The sequence below is a fragment of the Aulostomus chinensis genome, chromosome 6 (assembly GCF_037954235.1).
Source record: "Aulostomus chinensis isolate RoL2024-O1b breed Wild chromosome 6, RoL_Achi_v1.0, whole genome shotgun sequence".
Taxonomy (NCBI): Eukaryota; Metazoa; Chordata; class Actinopteri; order Syngnathiformes; family Aulostomidae; genus Aulostomus; species Aulostomus chinensis.
In genome coordinates, this window is record NC_141325.1 from 16,485,550 (window position 1) to 16,507,497 (window position 21,948).

At 40.8% G+C, this 21,948-nt stretch overlaps 1 protein-coding gene across 3 annotated transcripts in view; it reads right to left on the minus strand.

Moving 5' to 3' along the window:
* ksr2 (kinase suppressor of ras 2) overlaps window positions 1–21,948 on the minus strand; it is a 132,998-nt gene that overhangs the window by 42,603 nt on the left and 68,447 nt on the right. For all 3 annotated transcript variants that reach the window (XM_086206816.1, XM_086206817.1, XM_086206815.1), the window contains 4 exons: window positions 19,770–19,942; window positions 2,468–2,537; window positions 1,258–1,341; window positions 888–973 (listed from right to left, as the gene is read on the minus strand). In XM_086206816.1, the coding sequence (XP_086062942.1) occupies window positions 888–973; window positions 1,258–1,341; window positions 2,468–2,537; window positions 19,770–19,942 (413 nt within the window). The remainder of the gene's footprint in view (window positions 1–887; window positions 974–1,257; window positions 1,342–2,467; window positions 2,538–19,769; window positions 19,943–21,948) is intronic.

A 21,948-nucleotide genomic window follows, 5' to 3' on the forward strand; every position in this document is an offset into this window, starting at 1 on the left:
GGACAGCATAGTTTGGAGGTAGTGTGGCTGTCTAGCAACCGAAGGGTTGCTGTTTCGATCCTCACTTCCCCTGGTGACCATGTCGAAGTACCCTTGAGCAAGATACTGAACCCCTGATGGCCCTGTGATGGACTGGCGACCCATCCAGGATGACCCCAGTCGCTTACCCAATGTCAGCTGGGATAGGCTCCAGCCCCCCCCCCCGATTCTTAACGGATAAGCGGTATAGAAAATTGATGGATGGATGGATGGATACGACCAGCTTTAGGGAAATATCTTTAAAGAAGAAATGGGAAATTATCTTTAAATGTGGAAACATACTGTATGTATTAATTGGCTCAAGGGAAATATATATTAAATTAGAAAATTGAAATGAACTTGAAAATATCAAAGTTTTATGATTTCCCTAGGGAAATATATAACTTGGGCAGCACGGTGGTGCAGTGGTCAGCACTGCCGCCTCACAGCAAGAAGTTTCCGGGTTTGAGTCCCGGGTCCAGCACAGGATCTTCCTGTGTGGAGTCTCCATGTTCTCCCTGTTCCTGTGTGGGTTCTCTCTGGTACTCCAGCTTCCTCCCACAGTCCAAAGACATCAAGAGGGGACGAGGCTGATTGATACTCTAAATTGACCGTAGGTGTGACTGTGAGTGTGAATGGTTGTCTGTCTCTATGTGTTGGTCCTGTGATGGACTGGTGACCTGTCCAGGGTGAACCCTGCCTCTCACCTGAAGGCTGCTGGGATAGGCTCCAGCCCCCCCACGACCCTTAACAGGATAAGTGGAAGAAAATGGATGGATGGATGGATGGATGGATGGAAATATGTCACTCTCAGTGTTGATGAAAACCATGTGTGTGCAGGTGACTTGAACTAGAGAGGAAACAAGTACCTTTGAAGGATTCTCGACCACCTCGCTGTATGATCAGTAAATGGCAAGGCGGGGCTTCTTTGGTGCATTTGTTGTGGCACTTCAGCCTGAGAACATAAAAAGTAAGAAATCTGATTATAATTTGGTTTGTTGTCATTTTAGTTAATTTATACATCCATGAAACAACTGGAGACGAAACAGAGAAGGACAGACAAAAGATGCAATTTGTTAAATTACTGAACTGAAATACAAACACATACAAATACATGAATCAAGAAAGAGTTGAATTTTTTTTTTTTTTTTAAAGCTACAAGACAAACACATTTCAAGAAACAATAGACTCAATTAAGACAACACCACTTCTACTGAAATGACGAATTTTGATACCTACTTGCAATTTTTACATTTCAGTCCAAACAACATTCCCTTTCCACATACGATGCATGTCTGGGACATCCAGTACTTTGTGGAAAACCTGCGTAAAATAACAAGAGTGAAAACATCATCTCTATCTGTAAGCATGTAAGCATTGTAGTCCACTGTGAGCAGAACACTTGTGACCTTTTGCATATCACAACATTCTCTTCATTTTAACAGACAGCCTTGGCAAAAGCAGATCATATTCACCTGGTAACCTTTTCACAAAGATAATAGATGCCTGAACAAGCTCCCTCTGTGAGAGCGCTTTACCTCCCTAATCTCCCTCACCCGCTGATTTATTTTGAACTCAATTCATTTTCATCTTTCAGTGAGAAGGAATGTTGTACTTGAGCGACACTGGGATGGGAGGAGTTCACATCAATACAAAAGTCTGAGTGACAGGAGCACAGAGGTCTCCTAAAACGTCTTCTCAGACAAAGACATCCACCACGTGCTCACCAGTAACAACCCATTCCCTGCCAAGACTGAGGGAACGGTGCAAGCACCTATGCGACTATTGGCTGTATTTACTAATGTGATGCTTGGATGCCGGCAGTAGGGCCGGCTGGCTAATGGCAGGTGACTAATGTAGTCTGACAGAATCCAAATTCTTATTAAGCCACAGCTCCTTTCAATTGAGAAGCAGCGGCTCCCATGACGGATTTTTAGTGGCCTCCACTGTCAAATATGAGTGATGATGTGAGATTAAGGGCAGCCTCTGCATCAAGAAATGTTTTGGAGCATGGAGGAGGCTGTAAAGCCATACTGATGCATGCAAACGCGGTTATCTTAACAGGCCAACAATGCAAATATGCAAATTGGCACGTCAAGGAGAGTGTTGGGTGGAATAATGGTATTTGTCTTAAAACGAGCCTTAATCTTCAAATAATGGCTTTATACATCGCATTGCCCTCTGTTTGTCTGCCTAGGATGAGCTTCTCTTTCCACTTCACTGAGTTTGAGCAGGCAAAACACCCACTTTCTGGAGGTTGCTGAGATCTCACAACTAACACTGTACTGCTGTACGTTTTAGATCACTAGCGTTTGGAGTCAAATGTAGTGAGAGACAAAGGGAGGATTGAGATGAGTTATGCAAGAGACCATGTTAAATTGGCCTGACATTCCATCAAAGATCTTGAATCACATGTTCAAACTAACACTGCCATTTTCAAGAGGCATACCTGTGTTTTATCGAGTTTCCCAGATCTCTACGGGGGATCTGTGGGGACCAGCGAGGCACTGAGAGAGTGTCTGCAAGGGGAAGACAAAAGAAGGTTATTATATTTTTTTGAGTAAATAGAAGGTCTTTAAGAGTTATGAAAATTATGATTCACTGAAAAAAAGCTTCTTCTTTTTTTTTTTCTTTTTTTTTTACTGCGGCATCTTTTCTTTTTGACACCAGAATGGTAAAAAAAGCCAGCCAAATATATTTAGCTTGAAGCTAATGGCCCCCCATACACACCAACTACAAACAACAGCGAAACTGTGCAAAATTATTTGTTAACAAAGAGCATCCATTAATCCACATGCACTTTGATTTGAGCTAAAAGGCAAAATGCACTTTTTGGGTGAATATGTCTTTAAATATTCAGTTAGCACACATTGCATTTCAGAGAATGAAGATACTTCGTCACAACAAACATTTCAGTTGTTTGGAAGTTGATGTCAATGCTGGGAAGAAATCTTGTTACTTTTCAGGAGACAAATCATAATTTCAATGCATTTTATAAAGCAGTTTGAGTCAAAGTTGGAAAAAACAGACAAAAAAATACATAAAAATCTTGGGTTTTAATTTGAACCTTTTTGGCATCTTCACACTCAAAACAGCTTCAGAAAAAGGAAATATTACATAATTTATCAACATTTTTTAACCTAGTTTTTCAGTTTTAACTCTTTAGTTGACATTTCTCCACTCAAAGCTGTTTTAAACATAAAAACCTAACACTGCTCCTCAGGTACGGAATTACAAGGCAAATTAAATGATTGTTTTGGTTCCACTAATATATATGCAATAACCAGCCCTTATGGCCCTTCACTGAAGATGAAGGTGGGGTGGAGCAATGAGGTTTTTGAATTGTTCTGACATTTTAAATTGATGACTGATGACAATGGTGTAATGCATGACAGACGATATTATTGATGTTGATGTGATCAAAAACATGTTTCTGTGATATTCACATTTTGTACATAGTAAAAAAAGCATAGTGAATATGAAAAAGCCTATATTTCCTATATGTTACATATTTGTGGTTAGCACCTCACAGCAAGAAGGTTCCGGGTTCGAGTCCCGGCTCCAGCACGGGATCTTTCTGTGTGAGTCTCCATGTTCTCCCTGTTCCTGTGTGGGTTCTCTCTGGTACTCCAGCTTCCTCCCACAGTCCAAAGACATCAAGAGAGGACGAGGCTGATTGATACTCTAAATTGACCGTAGGTGTGACTGTGAGTGTGAATGGTTGTCTGTCTCTATGTGTTGGCCCTGTGATGGACTGATGATCCATCCAGGGTGAACCCTGCCTCTCGCCTGAAGGCTGCTGGGATAGGCTCCAGCCCCCCCCCCCCCCCCCCCCCCCGGCCCTTAACAGGAATAAGGGGAAGACAATGGATGGATGGATGGATGGATATTTATCTCTTTATGAGTTACATATTTATCGTGGTTTGTATTTTTTCCCTCTTAATAGTCACACAGCCGTCCTTAATAACGCACTTTTTTTCTTACAGTTTGTTGACATAAGTAAATGGTGTCCAACACTGACTTATGAGAAAAATTTAAATCAAAACAAAAAAATGATTGAGTTTTCCTCCTGACGGTGATAGCTGGCACACAGCGATGACTCATCACTGTAAATGAGATGCATCCTAATTCACTAGATGGATAGAGCTCGGGAGGGGGTTACAAGACCGAGGCAGCCTCCAGAGCCCCCGCATCAGTCAACAAGACACATGCAAAGAACTCTTTCAACTTTCAACAACTCGTTTTCTCCAGCTTATGGGGCTCAAAACAGAATCAAAATGTCAAGGTCCTGCCAGAACCGCCTCCTGAGGGAACTGTTTCTACGTGCAACCACAGATATTCCCTGTGATGAGGCTACTTTTGTGCTCCCGTATTCTTTTGTTACCAACTCTCATTTCAATAGATATTTTACAACAAAAAAAAACTTTTTCGCTTGGTCCATTAGTGACTGCAGCGACTGCACAGCCTGATACATTTATGCACAACCTCTTAATACCAGGTGGGATTGACAGCCTACACAGCACTGCCTGTGAAGGCGGCGGGATTTGGTGGATATGCATTATGATGATAGCACACTCTAATGATGTGAGGGTTGTCAATAATTCAATGACAAAAGAGAGCCATGCTGACAAATGTTGAGGTCAGAGCTGTACGAAGGCCTCAGGCAACAGCGTCAGCCAGAGATTCGCTTCGTCTTAATGTTCCGATATTTGCAGAGGCACTGCATTTTACAGTCATACTGAGATTTTATTCGGTCACTCAACTCAGGGAGTTTTGAAAATAGTAAATACAGATTGTCTCAGTAAAGTGATTTTAATGGAGTGTTTTTTGAAGAAAAGGGATCTCAACATATTTACAGCTTTAAACCAACAATATTAAACTGAAAGGGATAAAAAAATAAAATAAAAAAATCCAATAGTCAAATGTCAAATAACACAACCAATTCAAGATAAGAATCGTAGAGAATATGTTTATGGCTTAAGAGAAAAAGACAAGCAAAACATTTTGTTCTTAAATATCGCTGTTTTATTCCCTTTAGGCTGAGATTGATTCTATATGAGAAGACAGAAGAGTTTAAGTTCAATTTATCCGAGAGAAGAAACAGTCTGTGGTGGTTACAACTGAAAATATGGCCACAAAAAATGAATGGTCTTTTCTTCTAAGAATGTTTTGTCAGTTTTTATGTTTATATGCTCATTGATAAGGAAGAAGAAAAGATTCTTAGTTAAAATGTTAAATATTGTCTTGCAAATGCTTTAACTGTGAAAATGAAAGAGAGAGCGTGTTTGCAGATATGGACTGAAGTATTCTCAGAGGTTTTTCACAGGGTAAAGCCAAAGAACCACTTTCCAGTTGTTACTTTCTATTATTTCTCAAACATAAGGCCCCGTGTCAATATAGGTTTTTTTTTCTGAGCCCTTCTAAAGGTGCTGGTGTCGCCTGCCTCTTGTTTGGGTCTGGACTTGTCACCATGGTAACGAATACAATAGAGGAGAAACCTGCTCTCAACATGTCCGTTTATCCCAAACTTTATGTCTGATAGTTAGAGAGTCGCATTATTAAAAAAAAAGAAAAAAAAAAGAAAGCCAGTGCGGATCAACAGTGAATTAATGGTCTTTTTGTGGATCAGCTGACATCACCAATGGATTGTATCACACACACACGAGGGGGATGTGAGTGTATGCTACACACACATCCCCCTCATTCCAATTAGCTGTGACATCACTGTTTCAAAACTCATTCATGTCTGCTCAAGTATGAGGGAAAATATCATCTGGCTGACGTTCGTAGTGAAAGAAAAAAACAAATGAAAGTTAAAAAAAGAAAAGAGACGCACAGGACTATCAAACAATCCACAACACAAAAGAAACGGTGATAATATCCATTTGTTCTGATCTATTTCAAGTTCACAGTGACATTGCAAATGAAACCAGACCTAGAAAGATGAGTTCAAATGGATTTAAAGTAGCATTAGCATGTCCCAGGTTTGAGTCCCGGCTCCAGCACAGCATCTTTCTGTGTGGAGTCTCCATGTTCTCCCTGTTCCTGTGTGGGTTCTCTCTTGTACTCCAGCTTCCTCCCACAGTCCAAAGACATCAAGAGAGGACGAGGCTGATTGATACTCTAAATTGACTGTAGGTGTGACTGTGAGTCTGAATGGTTGTCTGTCTCTATGTGTTGGCCCTGCGATGGACTGGTGACCTGTCCAGGGTGAACCCTGCCTCTCGCCCGTTGACGCTGGGATAGGCTCCAGCCCCCCCGCGACCCTTAATGTGTAGGAATAAGCGGAAGATGCCGATGGATGGATATATATATATATATATATATATATTCTACATACTGTATATATAAAAAACTGTATATATAAAAAATTATTGAAGTTCATCCATCCATTCATTTTCTTCCGCTTATTCCTATTAAGGGTTGCAGGGGGTGGGGGGGTGGGGCTGGATACATGCCTACAGTCAATTTAGTGTATCAATCAGCCTCGTCCCCTCTTGATGTCTTTGGACTGTGGGAAGAAGTCGGAGTACCAGAGAGAACCCACACAGGAACAGGGAGAACATGGAGACTCCACACAGAAAGATCTCGCACGCGAGCCGGGACTCAAACCCAGAACCTTCTTGCTGTGAGGCGACAGTGCTGACCACTGCACCACTGTCCCGGAACTTCAGTATCGTAGAATTTCCTTTTTCAGCCACTGAAATTGCCCCCTGCTGGTCATTAGAGAGAACACACGTTTCTGCTCTGGCTTCCCCTAAAAGACCTGAAACATTTCCATATTTTTTATACTGTCAATGCATGTAATTCAGGAAATTACATTTCAAAAAGAAAAGTAATTTTTAGATTGACGGGACAATTAGATGTTCACAACAGACATTCCTTTTCAGTTAAATTATTATTATCTCTTGGCTTTTGAAAGGGAAGTTGAACGGGTTTGTTCATTCCATGTCTGGGCTTTAAATCAGTGTTTGCTATTAGTCCTGGAAGTCTTTTGTTGCGAGCTCAATGAAACCTACCGAAAGGGTTGCGTAACATGTTCTTCTGTCAACTTTGTCAACTGGTCGATAAATCACACGGAGCTCATAAGGAGAAAAAGACTGACTGAACAATTCTTGCACACTTTCCTGTTTCTTTTTGATTGGCATTAGCTTGCTAATGCAAATTGTTTCCACTGACATCTACAGCACATAACAAATGATATAAACTTCTTTTTCTCCATGTTTCATTTCCATCTTGTTAGAGCCTTAATCAACCTATTAATTGATTACCAGGCAGCAAGTAATTGCTAGTCATTGACAGTACTAATCTCATGGTCCTGGTGCTGCGCAGCATTTCCTGGCTCCTGAAACCCCCTTCCTCCATCCTCCTCTTCCAGTCTCCCTAGTGGCTGGGTGTTTTTTCTCTACACTCCGATGCATTGCTCAATTACTCTCAATCAAGCTGATAACTCAATACAGTGGGGGAACTGACATCATCTGCTGCATGTTGGCCTTGTTGGCGACGGGCAGATGATTGGACTTGTCAGCAGAGTGGTCAGGGTTGTTTATCATCTTCTGTTGCGTGCTGTTGATGCTGCTGTCTGTCTTCTACAACAATCATTGATGATCCTGCCATTCACCCCAGACCCGAGGAGCATCAATGTATTCAACTACACGAGAACAAATCCGTGGTCACATGCAAGTCACATAAAAAAAAGCTTGACAAATGACAGAAAACTTGAGGCAATCAACTCAGCATCCCAAGATAAGACGGAATGGCCATATCAACTCATCTAGGACCAACTTTCTGTTCTCTGTTCTGTGCCTCTCCACGTTAGTTACTCAGTGTCATGATTTGATTTACGTTAATGCACTGAGTGTTTACGACTTCTTGCTGTGAATTTGCATCACTGTAATGGTTTAGTCATTCACCATCCACATAACTTTTCAGCCCTCTGTGTTTATCAGTGCAAAAGGGGGCGAAATATTGCCAGGAAGTTGCTGTTTCCGGTAGTATTACAACAGGGAATGAAAACTTTTTTACAAGCCAATTTACGTTTCGACCCCATATGGTTGCAATCTTTGGTTCGTTACATAAGGACTGAGATCGCAGATAAGACAGTTCGACGTTCCAACAGATGTGAACGTTAAACATCTAAATTCTTCCGAAAAAATCCAATAAAACGCCGCAAATTTCATGACAACACAACGATAATCTGCGAAGAATTATAACTGTTACAGTTGTATGGTTTCTCCTGTCATCGATACTGCGCAGTTGGTGCAAAATGCATTCTCAGGTTCTTAGTCATTTCCTGATGCATCATCGGTAAAACAGGCGAACAAGAATCATCCATTCATTGTGTTGCAAATAATGGTGTTTCTACAGGGAGGCAGGTACAGACAAGAGGAAGCCTGATTGACAGAGACTGCTCTTCCCCTTTCTGGCAGGAATGAGTCAGAACATCGCTCTTTCTTAGTGGTGGGAGTGGGGAATCAAACATTTTTGAAAATTTTCAAGGTACCATTACTGATACCTTAACTTTGATGCAGCTTCCTAAACAATACAGATTACAATTACTTAAAAAAAAAAGGTAACATTACATTAACATATTCAGGGTTCCAAACTAACTTTGTTTGCCATTGTGCCAAAACAGATTTTTGTAATTGCTGCTACACTGGCAGTCCCCATTTGAAATACAGTATATATATAAAACACAGAGCCCTGATCATCCTAATACTGAAAGGAAATGATGTATCCTAAAATTAAAATAAAATAATCAAAACAATCAGAAATGTAGATGCCTTCTAGCCCTGACTGAGTAAATTTCAGGCTTCCCTCTTACCGTCCCAACACATATTTTTATGGCGCAGGACTTGTGGGCTCGATTTATGTCAAGCCATGATTGTACATTACAAGTCTCTGGTTTTAGTTTCCAGCTCCTCTGTATTTTCATGTGTTTAAAACATTCATAAAATATGTGATTGAAGCTGTTTTGTCTGTTTAAACTCTGTAGTTTACATTTCAGCGTTACCATTTTCCCACTCAAAGCAATTTTACAAAATAAAGCGTAAAGTGCAACTGGGAGATTTCCTACTTTAACATTTAAATTTGGTGTTGAATGACACGGTATCTTTTAACACCTGACAGTATGGTGTGATAACATCATAGATATAGCTCGACTGATTAGCACAGTAAAAGCAAAGCAAATTTATTCAACAGGTGCCTTTACAAAAGTGGACACTGAAGTATAAAATAATCAGAAAGGGAAATGCTTTGTGTACATGCTTGAGAAATAAGCATCCAGCCATGGAAACAGAAAGACAAACAAAAAACAGCATACCAAGACAAGCTTGGGTATGTTGCTTTGCTTGTATGTGTTTGTGTTGGTGTGACTGACAGATGAGCCTGCAGGAGCTAAGAAACCTCCAGGCGCCAGACAACAGTGTCCTCCTCCATCTTCTTTGATGGGCCTCAGCCTCATTAAGCCAAGGCCTTCTCCCCCTTCCGCCTCCTCCTTCTCCTCCACCGGTCAGTCACATGACAATGAGCAAGACATGTGTGAGTGTACTTTATTATAGAGATGAGGGGATGCATGTTTTTGTCTATTGGTGGTAAACAAGGAGATATAAAGAGACTACTCCAGCCTATTTAGTGCCAAATATTGTCTATTTGACTTCCAACTGATTCTGACTCATCACTTGATTGACTTGGCAATTCCTCATGGAAGAGAAGAATTTATTTGGGGTAAAAAGAGTTGAGCATGTGACAAACAACACACGATACAATTCAAAAATGAACGTGCACATTGTAATTCCTCTTATTGTCAGTTGCAGTACTAAATCTTGACCCGTACCTACTTACATCATTATTTGAATTGAGGTCCTACAAATCAATAGGAAGGGCTTCAATCAAATGACTGAATGCAATCAACAACAAGACTGAGATGTTATCATCACGGGAGGATCAATAACTTAAATGGTAAGGATACCAATCACGTTTAGCACAAATCATCATTGAGAAGTCACTGACATCAGCATACTGAAGCAGCAGAAGAAGTGAACAGAACTGTGAAAAATGTGTGGGTGTTTGCTGCACAATGTGCTGCTTTATAGGACATGAATGTTCTATGGCTACACACACACACACACACACACACACACACACATATATATATATATAAATATATAGTGTCATAGGACATTTTCATCATTTTAGTGACACAGGAACATGTCACAAAAACACACAAGTACACAACTTGACAACTCTGAATTTGTTTGGTGAGAGGAGTGGAAAAAGACGAGAGATTTTTTGTTTTGTATCCCTGTGTGAATAAAACTCCTCCGATGAACAGGAGACAAAGCCAGGTTGCACAGTTGCTATGGCAACAGCTACACGCTGATCAGCCTTTTTGGTATAATATTGTGCTGTCATCTTTGACGAGCCCTCATTTACAAATACACACACATATAAACTCACAATAATAGTAATAACATTGGATGATCGCCTTGTACATCGCCTTATAGATGATGACGTCTTTTAGACCAGCGATCTTCTAAGTGTGCCAAGAGACAGAGGGAGGAAGGATGGAAGCACAGATGATATCTGGAGGCCTAATGGCTCAGTGGAGTCTTCCTCAGTTGGACAACTCAAATTGCTATGAGCGTTCCAACAAATAGACCGACAGAAAGAGCAGGTTTGGTGTAAGGCCAATGTGAGTGACGCTACAAAGAGCTTTCGGCAGACATAAAGCCCTCCCTGGAGGCTATATCACAGGACCAATACTCCTGGACAGAATTGATGAAGAACAGCGAGTGATGTTGCTAAATATCACAAGAATAGAAATGGGACAATATTATTATTAGCACTGCATATGCATAGAGATCATCGAAATTCCTTCATTGGTGCAAATAGATGCTCAAACATGAATGCAGCAGTCAGTGCATCATGACAAAGGGGTGTTGTGATCTATTATTCACAGCCTGGGGAAATATAGCAGTAAATATTAGTAGTTTTAACTCAAATAAAAATGGAAAAGTGATTTAGTATTCCTTCGTTTACAACAATACGCTCACCATAAGCTCAGTGGGAGCTTTGTTTATAGTTATTTTTTTTATTGTTAAAAGGATCCCCATGAGCTGTCTCCAAAGTTGGACGAGCTAGTCTTCCTGGGGTCCACGCAAAAAGACAAACCAAAACACAAACATACAATACACTAGATACAAAGCGTCATTCACTTGACAATGATAGACTAAAAGCAGTGAAACATTGTAGGCATCATCATAAACATCATCAGAAGTTCTTCAGAAAAATTTATTACATTCATGGGTCCTCCAAGAATGGTAGCATAAAGTATATATACAGTATATACTTCTTTCAACCATTCTTCCCCAAGTTCAACAAAAAGGGAGCTTTTAGGGGGCTGTGCTGACCTGTTGCTAGTTAGCTTAACACAATGAATGGTCGTGAACGGGCAGGTTGGCATACCTCCATCTTGCCTGCTCAGCTTCAAAAACCTGTACATCCTTCTCTGTGTCTTCTAGTTAAAATTGATCAGGTTCAGGGTCTTGGTTTGAAGTTATCTCTATTTACAGAATACTTATATAAATACAGAAGGCAAAATGTCGGACTGGGAGGCATTTGGTTCGCCTTTTCATTTGGAGCTGTGCTGATCAATCACATTTGAACAGGCCTTGTTTGAGTCCACGTAAACAGTCCATGGTAAGTGCAAGACAGACCAGGAGCATTTTCCGAAACACAAGGTTGGTAAAGTGACTGTAGTCTGACAATTTAACAAAGCCATGGTTTTGATTTGTTAACTGAGTGTAAAATGGCCACTTCCATAATTTGCTTGTATTCATTGTCATTCAACTCCATGCAAACGTCTCAGATTGGGGGAAAAGTGTGTTCTATTACTTTTGACTGAGAAGTGCAAACCTCTCCTTAACTACCATTCACTGTGCTGGATAACTAGCAATAAGCCAGGCGTTGAGGGCCTCAGCTCCCTTACGCCCAGAGGAGAAGAGGGATCTATCTTCTTGTCTGGTAAGATAAACAAATGAAAGAACACAAAAGCTGGTGTATTCCTTAAATTTTGCATTCAGGTTTGGTGTTGCTTTCTTTCAAAACATAATGTTTTCTGGTAGACTGGCTCTGGTCCTGCTCAAACTAACTGAACATCGATATTGACGCTTGCAATGATTTTGCGCATCCCAAAACCCTCTGCTCTCAAATTTCTGTTCTTAATTTTTCAGCCTCATAACAATCAGAATACTCAACCAATTCAATACTAAGAGTGATGCAGGAGTATTCACTTGACCATTGTCCATTTGGGTTATTATCTTTTTAAATCCATCCCTGTCATTCAGGGCTACATGCATGTCCCTTTCTCATAAAATTTTTATACAATTGCAAAATGCTCCATGAAGTAGCCATGTGGATACTGCACAGCTGCCTCCTGTATGGTCCTCCTGGGAAACTGTACCATAATTAACATTTATCCAGGTGATAGATTATAAATCCTGTGAGTGCTAGCACTAGCACTTTCACTAAAACATGGATGTGTGAACACAATCTCAAGTCTAGTTTTTCTGTAAACTTACTCTATTTTTTTTAGCCAAATTCAAGCATTTGGTAATTGTTACTTTTTGGATCAATGTTTTTGTTGGAAAGATTTTCAAGAAAAAACAACATGTTGATGAAGGTTCTCAGTCACCCAGGTCATGTTATCTCTTTTAAGTGCTGTTTTGTACTAAGCTGTACTGTTGCAGTTTCTATCAACAAAGCTCCCACTGAGCCTTAAAGATGTTTTGCCTCTGAGAGGCTTCCTCAGTTCAAAGTCACTGGTGGGAAGTAGAAGGCTTTAAACTCTGTGCATGCGTGACCTTCTACAAAGCCATTAGGTCGCATCTGAACTCTGGGTTTTAAAAGCGTTGAGGTCACATGACAGTCGTTGGCCGAGCCTGTGTTTATGTGGGTTGTCAGGGGGTCGTTGATCGAACTGATATCTATGTGGGTCATTAGGGCCAGGGAGATCTAAGCATAAATGGGTGTTGAGTTTCCTAAGGAGGGTGCTCAGGACTGCCCTGTAGATGGGTGCCAGGTAGTGACAAAGGCCACCTTTCATGTTCATTGATGGTGGGTCCAGTTTGATGTAGAGCGCCTCTTTAACGCTCTCTTAAGATTTAAGTGGACCTCAGAATTTTGAAGTGAGGTGTTGGCTCTCATGTGCTGTGCCAACCATTTGTGTGGTGTTTGTTTTGTTTCCTCAATGTACAGATCACTTTGCAAAAGCATGAATTACTTTGCTTTGCAAACAAAGCCACATTTTTCTACCCATCTAGGATCGACGTGTGGGGAAAATGTGTTTTATGACGCAGTTTTCATATCCCCATTTATATCATGACAACAAAAATACAAAATGAAGTTGCGGTGCCGGTTTAACTTGATATCACCCACTTCCACGACTTAATTGATTTGAGAGTGGTGATCGATGGTCATGTGGAAACTCTGAGGGGGTGATTGCATAAGTTTGATTAAAGACTCTCTTACTTCCCAAATGCAAGTTACCAAGGGCTGAAACATTTCTGTATTCACAAAATGGAGAGAGATCATCATAAGAGTCAATTTGTCAACATCCATCTACACATAAAAAAGTGGAAAAGATGAATCCTGAAAAAACTGACTCAACACCAACCAGCCGCTTTGCTCAGGTACCTCTTTGCCCCGATTAAACTTACTTGCAGCCATTTATATTTGCCAGATCCCTAAGGGATGCCCATTTTTATGCCACTCTCGGTTGCTAAGCAATCAGTGACGCAAGTGCATCTATGCAAGGTTCGGCCGAGCTTGTGATGTCATTCAAACACATGTAGAAACAAAACAGGGTGAGTTGTGAGCAGAGCTCCTAAAGAACATTGAAGACATTAATAATCAGACCACGCTGATACTTCCATTTTCATCTCATCTCACCATCCCTCTCCCTCACACAACCACACACACACACACACACACACACACACACACACACAAGTATAAATATACACGCATACACACATATGGATGTTGCAGGAGGTGTGTTGATTGAGGCCCAGGGCTGGTAGAGGACCTGGAGTTGGACACAAGGTATCATCACAGGCTGGAATGTCACTTGTTGGCGCCAAATGCATGAGATTAAACAGCCTCTGGCAGTAGAGGAGAGCTGCGTGTGAAAAATTTCATTCTGTGGCCACCAAAACTTTTCCAACTGAAAAAAACAACAACCCATAACTCCTGGTTCAAAATCACTGAAACCGAGGATTCAATATTACGTTAATAGCAAATGAGATGAAAAGAAAGTTTGTGCAAAAAAGTGCCTGTTATTCATATCATAATCATTTCATTTTTTCCAGTTTGTATCATGCTTATTTTGTTATGATTTCATCAGTTTTGTATATTAAGAAGAAAAATATTACGAAAAAACTGACAGCAAAACTCAGACACTCACAATGAGCTGAAATGAATAAATAATAGTGACGCATTGACTGCATTTTTTGGTCATTCCAATTTCAGATTTCTGATTTTTTTTTTGTGTGTGAGACCTCTGATACTGATTTTTACTGATTCCAATATTCTGTCTGACAACTTTTGACAGAATATAAAAAAACAGAATATCAGCTTTTATTCAATGGAAAAATTCTGTTTTCATCATTACAGAAAACATTACTCTTACAGTTTCTGCCAAATTGCGCTGTTACTGGATCTTTTATACTCACACAACTGTAAATAAATGAAATGCTCTCCTACTGGAGAGAAGTACAAAAAAATTCTACTGAAAATAAGTTGTTGTATATCAAGCGGTGTCTCACATATCTATGACTAATCGAACCAAAGCTGTTAAATGCACCACTGCAGGATTGGAGAGGCTGCAGGCTCCAAGCTTGACCCCAAATTCCCATTGAGTATTGCTACACTGGACTCTGGTTGTGCTACCAATCTTATTGGTCTTCCACTCAGCTGCAATCTCCAGCTGCCCGCCGGCTTTGTCAACTTGTTCAGATTCAGCTGATTTAGTTGTTGTCTGTTGATGATCGTGTTTTTCTCGCACGCACGTAGAGTGTGCCTTTACATTCTGTTCTTTTCAGGTCTGTTTTTGCAATTGGGAGCCGCAAATGGTGTCCATCCATCCATCCATCCATCCATCCATTGATTCTGTTTATTCCTGTTAAGGGTTGCGGGGGTCTGGAGCCTATCCCAGCGGCTACACACGAGAGGCGGGGTTAACCCTGGACGGGTCACCAGTCTATCACAGGACCAACACATATAGACAGACAACCATTCACACTCACAGTCACACCTACAGTCAATTTGGAGTATCAATCAGCCTCGTCCCCTCTTGATGTCTTTGGACTGTGGGAGGAAGCTGGAGTACCAGAGAGAACCCACACAGGAACAGGGAGAACATGCAGACTCCACACAGAGAGATCCTGTGCCCGAGCCGGGGCTCGAACCCAGAACCTTCTTGCTGTGAGGCGACAGTGCTAACCACTGCAACACCGTGCCGCCTGCACATGGTGTTTTATTTTGAAAAAAGACTGGATATGCAATGCCATTCATGGGGATATTTCCAGTCAAAAGTAGAACCGCTGCTACTCCCGGTGGACCAGCTCGCTATGGCAAGTTACCAGCGAGGAATCGAGAACATGTGACACTGACCGGCTGGTTACAATCAGGCCAGTCACACTGAAAATCAGCTGGTCAGCTGATCACTTGCCATGACGAGTCGCATCACTGAGAATAGCGGGTGTGGGTGAACGGTGTGTTTCCAATCCCTGGCCTGGCAGTCAGCACATCCCTAATAGATAACACTGTATGATTAAATATAAACCACAAAGCAAAATAGCAGCAACAATGTTAGCAATTTTGGTCGTGCCTGTCAATGGACTGTATCTGAACATTAGCACTTTCCTAGCAGTACTCAAAGTTCTGCACAGTAGAGACACATGGTTTTCGATTTTTCCCATAGATACCCGGTATCCTGGTTATTTTTTTATAACTGTTTAGGCTAATAGCTGATATTTACAGATTATTATCTGCATTAAAAACAAGTTTAGATGATTATTATACATGATGAAAAATACATGTACACATTTTGAATGGGAAAAATATTTTTCTCCTTATTTTGAACACATTTATGAAAGCCCATGAATTATATGTACACAGCATTGATTCCTCGTAATAAATCATAATGAAAAGACAGATGATGAGCAAAGATGCAAAGACTGAAGCAAAACTGTGCCAATATAAATATCAAACTGATACATTTTAAAAACAAATCAAATCTGCCACTACTAGTGCATATCCCTACTTTACTCTGCTAATTCACCCATTCACACACACACTGACGGTGGAGGCTGCTATGAACCAAAGCACCAAGCTACTCATCGGGAGAAATTAGATGATTAGAATACTGCATCTTCACAAGGACGCTGCGACACAGACACGGTGGTAGCGAGCTTCAAACCAGCAACCTTTTGGTTACTAACAAGCCATTTTTAACCTCCTAAACCATGCTGCTCCAGTAACTCTCCACTTTCTATGGACTGTGAGCACATTGTCATGCTAAGAATTGACACAGTCTCAGATATCAAATGTGTTTGGGGAACTGTGTTACTGTCTCTTGAGCGCGTGCATTCAAACAACCCCCCAAAAAAACCCCAAAACAAAACCTACACGTGTGCAGATCTATGTCAGCATTTACATATACGCATATCAACGTACACAATTAAATGTCATTACATTTAAAATATGTAAAACAGATTGTTTTTTTATCAGTACAAACTTCAAGATTCTTTTACTCATTGACAAATCTGTTTATCCACACGCAGATGGTTAGTGAGTGACTGAGAGAATGGACATGTTGAAGGAGTGAATGACTGTGAACACAACAGGAAGTTGTCAGGCTAGCTTAGTCTGTACACACCTTCACTGTTATATAAGAAGTCTAATCAACCAAAACATGTGATATTGCCTTTTTGGACTTACCATGTTCAGGAAATGGGACTAGACCGCCAATATTGATTGACTTGGTTTTTTTTGAGGGAGGCAAATCAATGCTGGCTTGGACATCTGTGTCTAAGTTCTATTTTCACCTCTGCCAGTCTTGTGGGTGTACTTTGATTCACACACCAGGAGTGATAATACTGTTGGGTGCAGGGCCCACTGACATATGACACGGTCATTCTATGCACAAGTTGAATTTCTATCCACATCTTCAAGTTGTGCATAAAAAAAATCAGAATGGAAAAAAAAAAAGAAAAGAAATTTGAAAATATCTCTTAGTACTGCAAAAAGGTTTTTGTTTTTTTATATATCTTGGGGTGATATACTGTCTCAGAGGTGCTTCCCTTGTAGTCTGATGCCTAACATGATGCAGAGAGAGGTGTGTGCTTGAGGAGGGTTTGATGGCACTATGTGGCATTATCGTGAACATAAGTCCCCACTGCAGATGTCAGCCACTCTGCAAATTTGTCAAAGGCGGGGAGGATAATGAAGGTCTGAGACACGGAAAATCATGTCCCCGTCAACACTGACAAAGAATCAGGAAGCTGTGATGTAACACGAGTTTGTAAAAGCAGTTGTGGTCAGAGCTAGCTTGTCTCCTCCGGCTAGCTTGACCTTTAGCTTATCCTTCTTCTCCTCAAAGAGTTTTTAATAGAAGGGCACTTGGGGAGCGTATCCTACCACCATCAGATATGGATCAAATCCGGAATCGAAAAAATGTTCTCCTATCTTATGTTCTATATTTCATCACAATCCATCAACAACTTTTAGACTCGCCCTTTTAACAGACATACCGACGCAGGCGATTAAATGTCCATCTTGGCAGAGGTCATAACTGTATCATGAAAACAAGATGACAAGTACAACTTTAAAAGAAAAGTCAATTTTACACTCATCCAAGGGTAAATATGATACTCAGAGGTAAAGTAAAGAAATGTTAACTGGTACACATTGAATCTCGTCTTCAGTGTTGACGTAATTGGAACCAGTGTAATTGCCTGCACCCAGATTAGCTGCAGGCGGCTCTCTAGGTCGAAGGCAATGTGTCGCTTCGATTTGGACCAGGGACACTTTTTGTCTCTAATTTGAGGGTTGCAAGGTAAATGACCCACTCTAATGAACTTGCAGCTCGGACAGAAATCAATACTACATGTCATTAAGGCGTCATCAGTTAGCTGGAGTCCACAAGTGAATCTCTCAACATTTCTACATGAGACAGAGTTGCATTTCCACACCAACAAAACTGAAACACTGACAGTCCTTCAAAATATTTTTGCTGACCCTGTATGAGAATTTTGGCACATTCATGTAATCACTTTTCTAATAGGTGTGCATTCATTATTTCTATTTTTGCAGCTACGTTTTCACAGAAATTTGCCAACTCTTGTTTAAAAAAAAATTCAAGTGTAAAAAGCAATACATTATAATTTTGGCACATTACAGATATGCTCATAGTGAAAACCCAGCTACATAATAAAATGGATTTTTGGGTTTAATAATCTAAATCCTGGATATAGGAGTGGATAATTATTTTAAACATAGACTAGGATGTACATGAAGCAGAGAAAAAAGTTGCAAATCTCAATTTTTTTTAATCTTTATTTTTGTGTGTCTGTTACTGCCATTTCTCTCTCTAATTGTACATGTTCAGTTCACCCTACCAAGCTGTCCTGGTGCCGTCTGTCCTGAGCTCCATGGACGACCATGTGCCTCCTCACATCAAATCTTTTCACTGGCAAGGAGTTTCATCAGAGGACAAGGATGACACTATTCCCCCCCAGTTCCCCTCCCCCAGGACCCTAAGACAGTTTCCAACCCCAAAAAACAGTCAATTGTACAGGTACAGATGCTTGACCGAGCCAGAGGCGACACAGGGAACCAAACCTGCGGTCCTTGTGTTGGCTCACAACACAACAACTGGATGCCTGTGAGTTATACTTAAAAGCAGGGACAAAATCTATGATTGTAGATTTATTCTGATCTATGTGGAGTAGTTGATCACTGCTAGTCACTCAAGAAAGGAGTGGATATATATAGAGTGTTTTAATCATATCTTTCAACCAAACAACACTGCCGTCATGTTTCTTATGATAAGTGTATAAGTAGAGCACAGTCCAACATTCATGACTATATACATGACTATCCTCCTTCATAGGTATACTGGCGATGGAGCGTTGCCACCTCAACATCTGTATTCAGTCGAACATTCATATAGCATGTGATTATTCCACATCACGCCTCTACAAACAAATATGCACCGCTGTGCCCCACATACATTATATTCTAGGTCTACAGCTATTCACCACACTAAGTGACAACCATTCATCCCTGCTTTCTTGACATGAGCGCCATTATTTTCTCCCCCTTTCACCGTCTCCTCCTCTGTCTCATGGCTTCCACCCCATTCCTATAATGAATTAGCCAATAAGGTTGCCAATGTGCAGCGACACACCACCTCCAGTCATTATGGTGTGGCCTGATTGCTCATTTGTTGCATTTTCCAACAGAGCTGTACTTAAGTATATTTCTAACAAAAAGAATTACCAAGATAAGAATAACGATTGCCCTTTTTTTTTACTGTGGAGAGGATTTTTTTTTATGACTCGTCTTTATAGCAAAGATCAATTTTCTGGTGAAAACATTTACAATCTCTCAAACCATGAATCAGTTAAGTAAGTAAGTAAGTGAGGTGTGAGCTGCTTAAAAAAAACAGAAAAGAGGAATGGGCTTACTTGCAGAGGGTGTTTCAGCATGGACAGGAGGTGTGGAGGGGATGAAGGACGGGAAGAAGAAGGACCGCAGAGATCGTTCAGTGTGGAGGGGCGAGCGCTGCGTGGGAAGATTTTCACAACTGCCCACGCTGCTGTGGATCTTAAGGTTCAAGGGCTTGGTCTTCTTCTTGGCTCTAAGGAAAAGCCAGACAGTGGAACACGTTAGAACAGGAAACATATTTAAAAAAGCGCTGTGAAAAAAACTTCAAATATAATAGTATATTATTATATTATATATAAATATACATATATATAATTCAAATTGATAGAGAATGGTCTAACAACTGTCTTTTACTTCATATATTCCAATACATGACAAAAGAAAATCAGCTGGATGGAATCACATGTTGGTGAGTGGCAACATCTGTCCAAGCTTAAAAACAACTGTCAACGAATTTTAAAACGCCTCAGACACTTCTTCGGTGTCTCCATGACACGTATTTTGTATAACACACAACAACAGCTGGTAATAAAGAACATCAGCCATTTTGTTTTTAGGTTCTGCGGACTCCTTTTAATGTCTAAACAAACGGAAACGTCCACAGAAAATATGTCCACTCATAGGAAGGCAACAGGTTCACACCAGGGAGGCCAATGAGGCAGCATGAGACCATCATCAATGTAGCGTTTCAGCTCTCAGCATCACAGTGGAAGAATATCTCATGGTCAATATTTTCTTGAACATTTAAGAATTGAATTGACTAAGCTTGATACGAAGTACTAAATCTACAGGCCCACGAAGTAATTTTACATGTGAATATGGAGGACAAATGCATCCAAGTAATAATTTGTGAAGTGAGAATACATATTTTAATGTGGAAAAACTGTCTGGCTCGATTGGCTCGACAGCGTTGAAGCTTCAGCCCAGTGTGCAATAACTCTATGCAAACCTGTGTCATTATGACCCATTTGCACAAATTAAAAACAAGCAAACTCTTTCAATGGTATGACATGACAGCGCGCGAAGTACAGAGCAGAAGTGGCAACATTAAGTATTTAATGGAAGTAGTAGGTGGAAGATGGCTGTGCATGCGTGCTGTGTTCACTTAAAGAGACACTTAACACAAGAAATGGTTTTTTCCCTCTCCGATTGATGCCTTGAGCTCACAAACACATTCACCTCTGGTAGAGTAAGGATCCAAATACAGCACAACACCAGGAAGACGTAGCTGGTAATATATTGACGAGAGGAACACAGGTCCGAGCGGCAACACAAGAAGCAGTACAATGACAGCTGCGAGCAGCAAGTCTAAAGAGTCACTCAGTTGTGCAGTGGTCCAGAGATGTAGTCAAATGGAGCTTGAGTCCAGAATCCTGATGAGCCGCCGAGGCTAAAAGAATGCACCGAGCAGGCCAAATGAAAGGCAAACTAGAACCACAAACACGGGCAAAGCTCGTGGACAGGGACAGAAGGTTTAGGTGCCTACCGGCGAGGCAACAAGGAGGGATGGTCAGAGGGAGGCAGAGTTGTAACCGGGAGATCAGTCTGAAGAAGGCTGGATAGTCTCGTGTAAACATCTAAGAACGATCTGGCAGTGAATGACTGGAAAGGAGAAGTATTGGTGTACAGCGTACAGGCGACTGGTGATCAGGAGCAGCCATGTGCACAGGTAGAGTTGGCTGATGAGGAAGAAGTGGCTGGTGGACAGGTGAGGTGGAGTGGAAAGCTAGAGATGAGGTGAATAGAATACAAAATGTGTCGACACAGAAAGAGTCAGCCACATGTATTCATCTTGAAGCTAATGGTGCCCAATAGCAAACAACTACAAACAACAAGCAAAACAGTCCAAGAGCATCATTAACAAAATCTTCTTCATTCAGCCGTGAGCTCGGTAATCCAAAAACCCTTTGATATGAGCTACAACAAATATACCATTCCGATCTTCCCACTACCATGAACAAGTTAAGAACAAGACAGGTTCTAGTTATTTTGAATTCATATGTTAAGAGCTTGAAACATGTCAGAACTATTTATAAGTGCTTGTTAGGTAAAATACACTTTTTGAGTGAACTGTCACTTTTATGTGTGCAGTGGATTTTGGGAGGTGAACTAAAACAATGTAACAACGCAGCAACATTTTGGATTTGAAGCCATTACAGTAACCTGAGCCCCAAAAAAACAAAAACACAGACGAGGTAA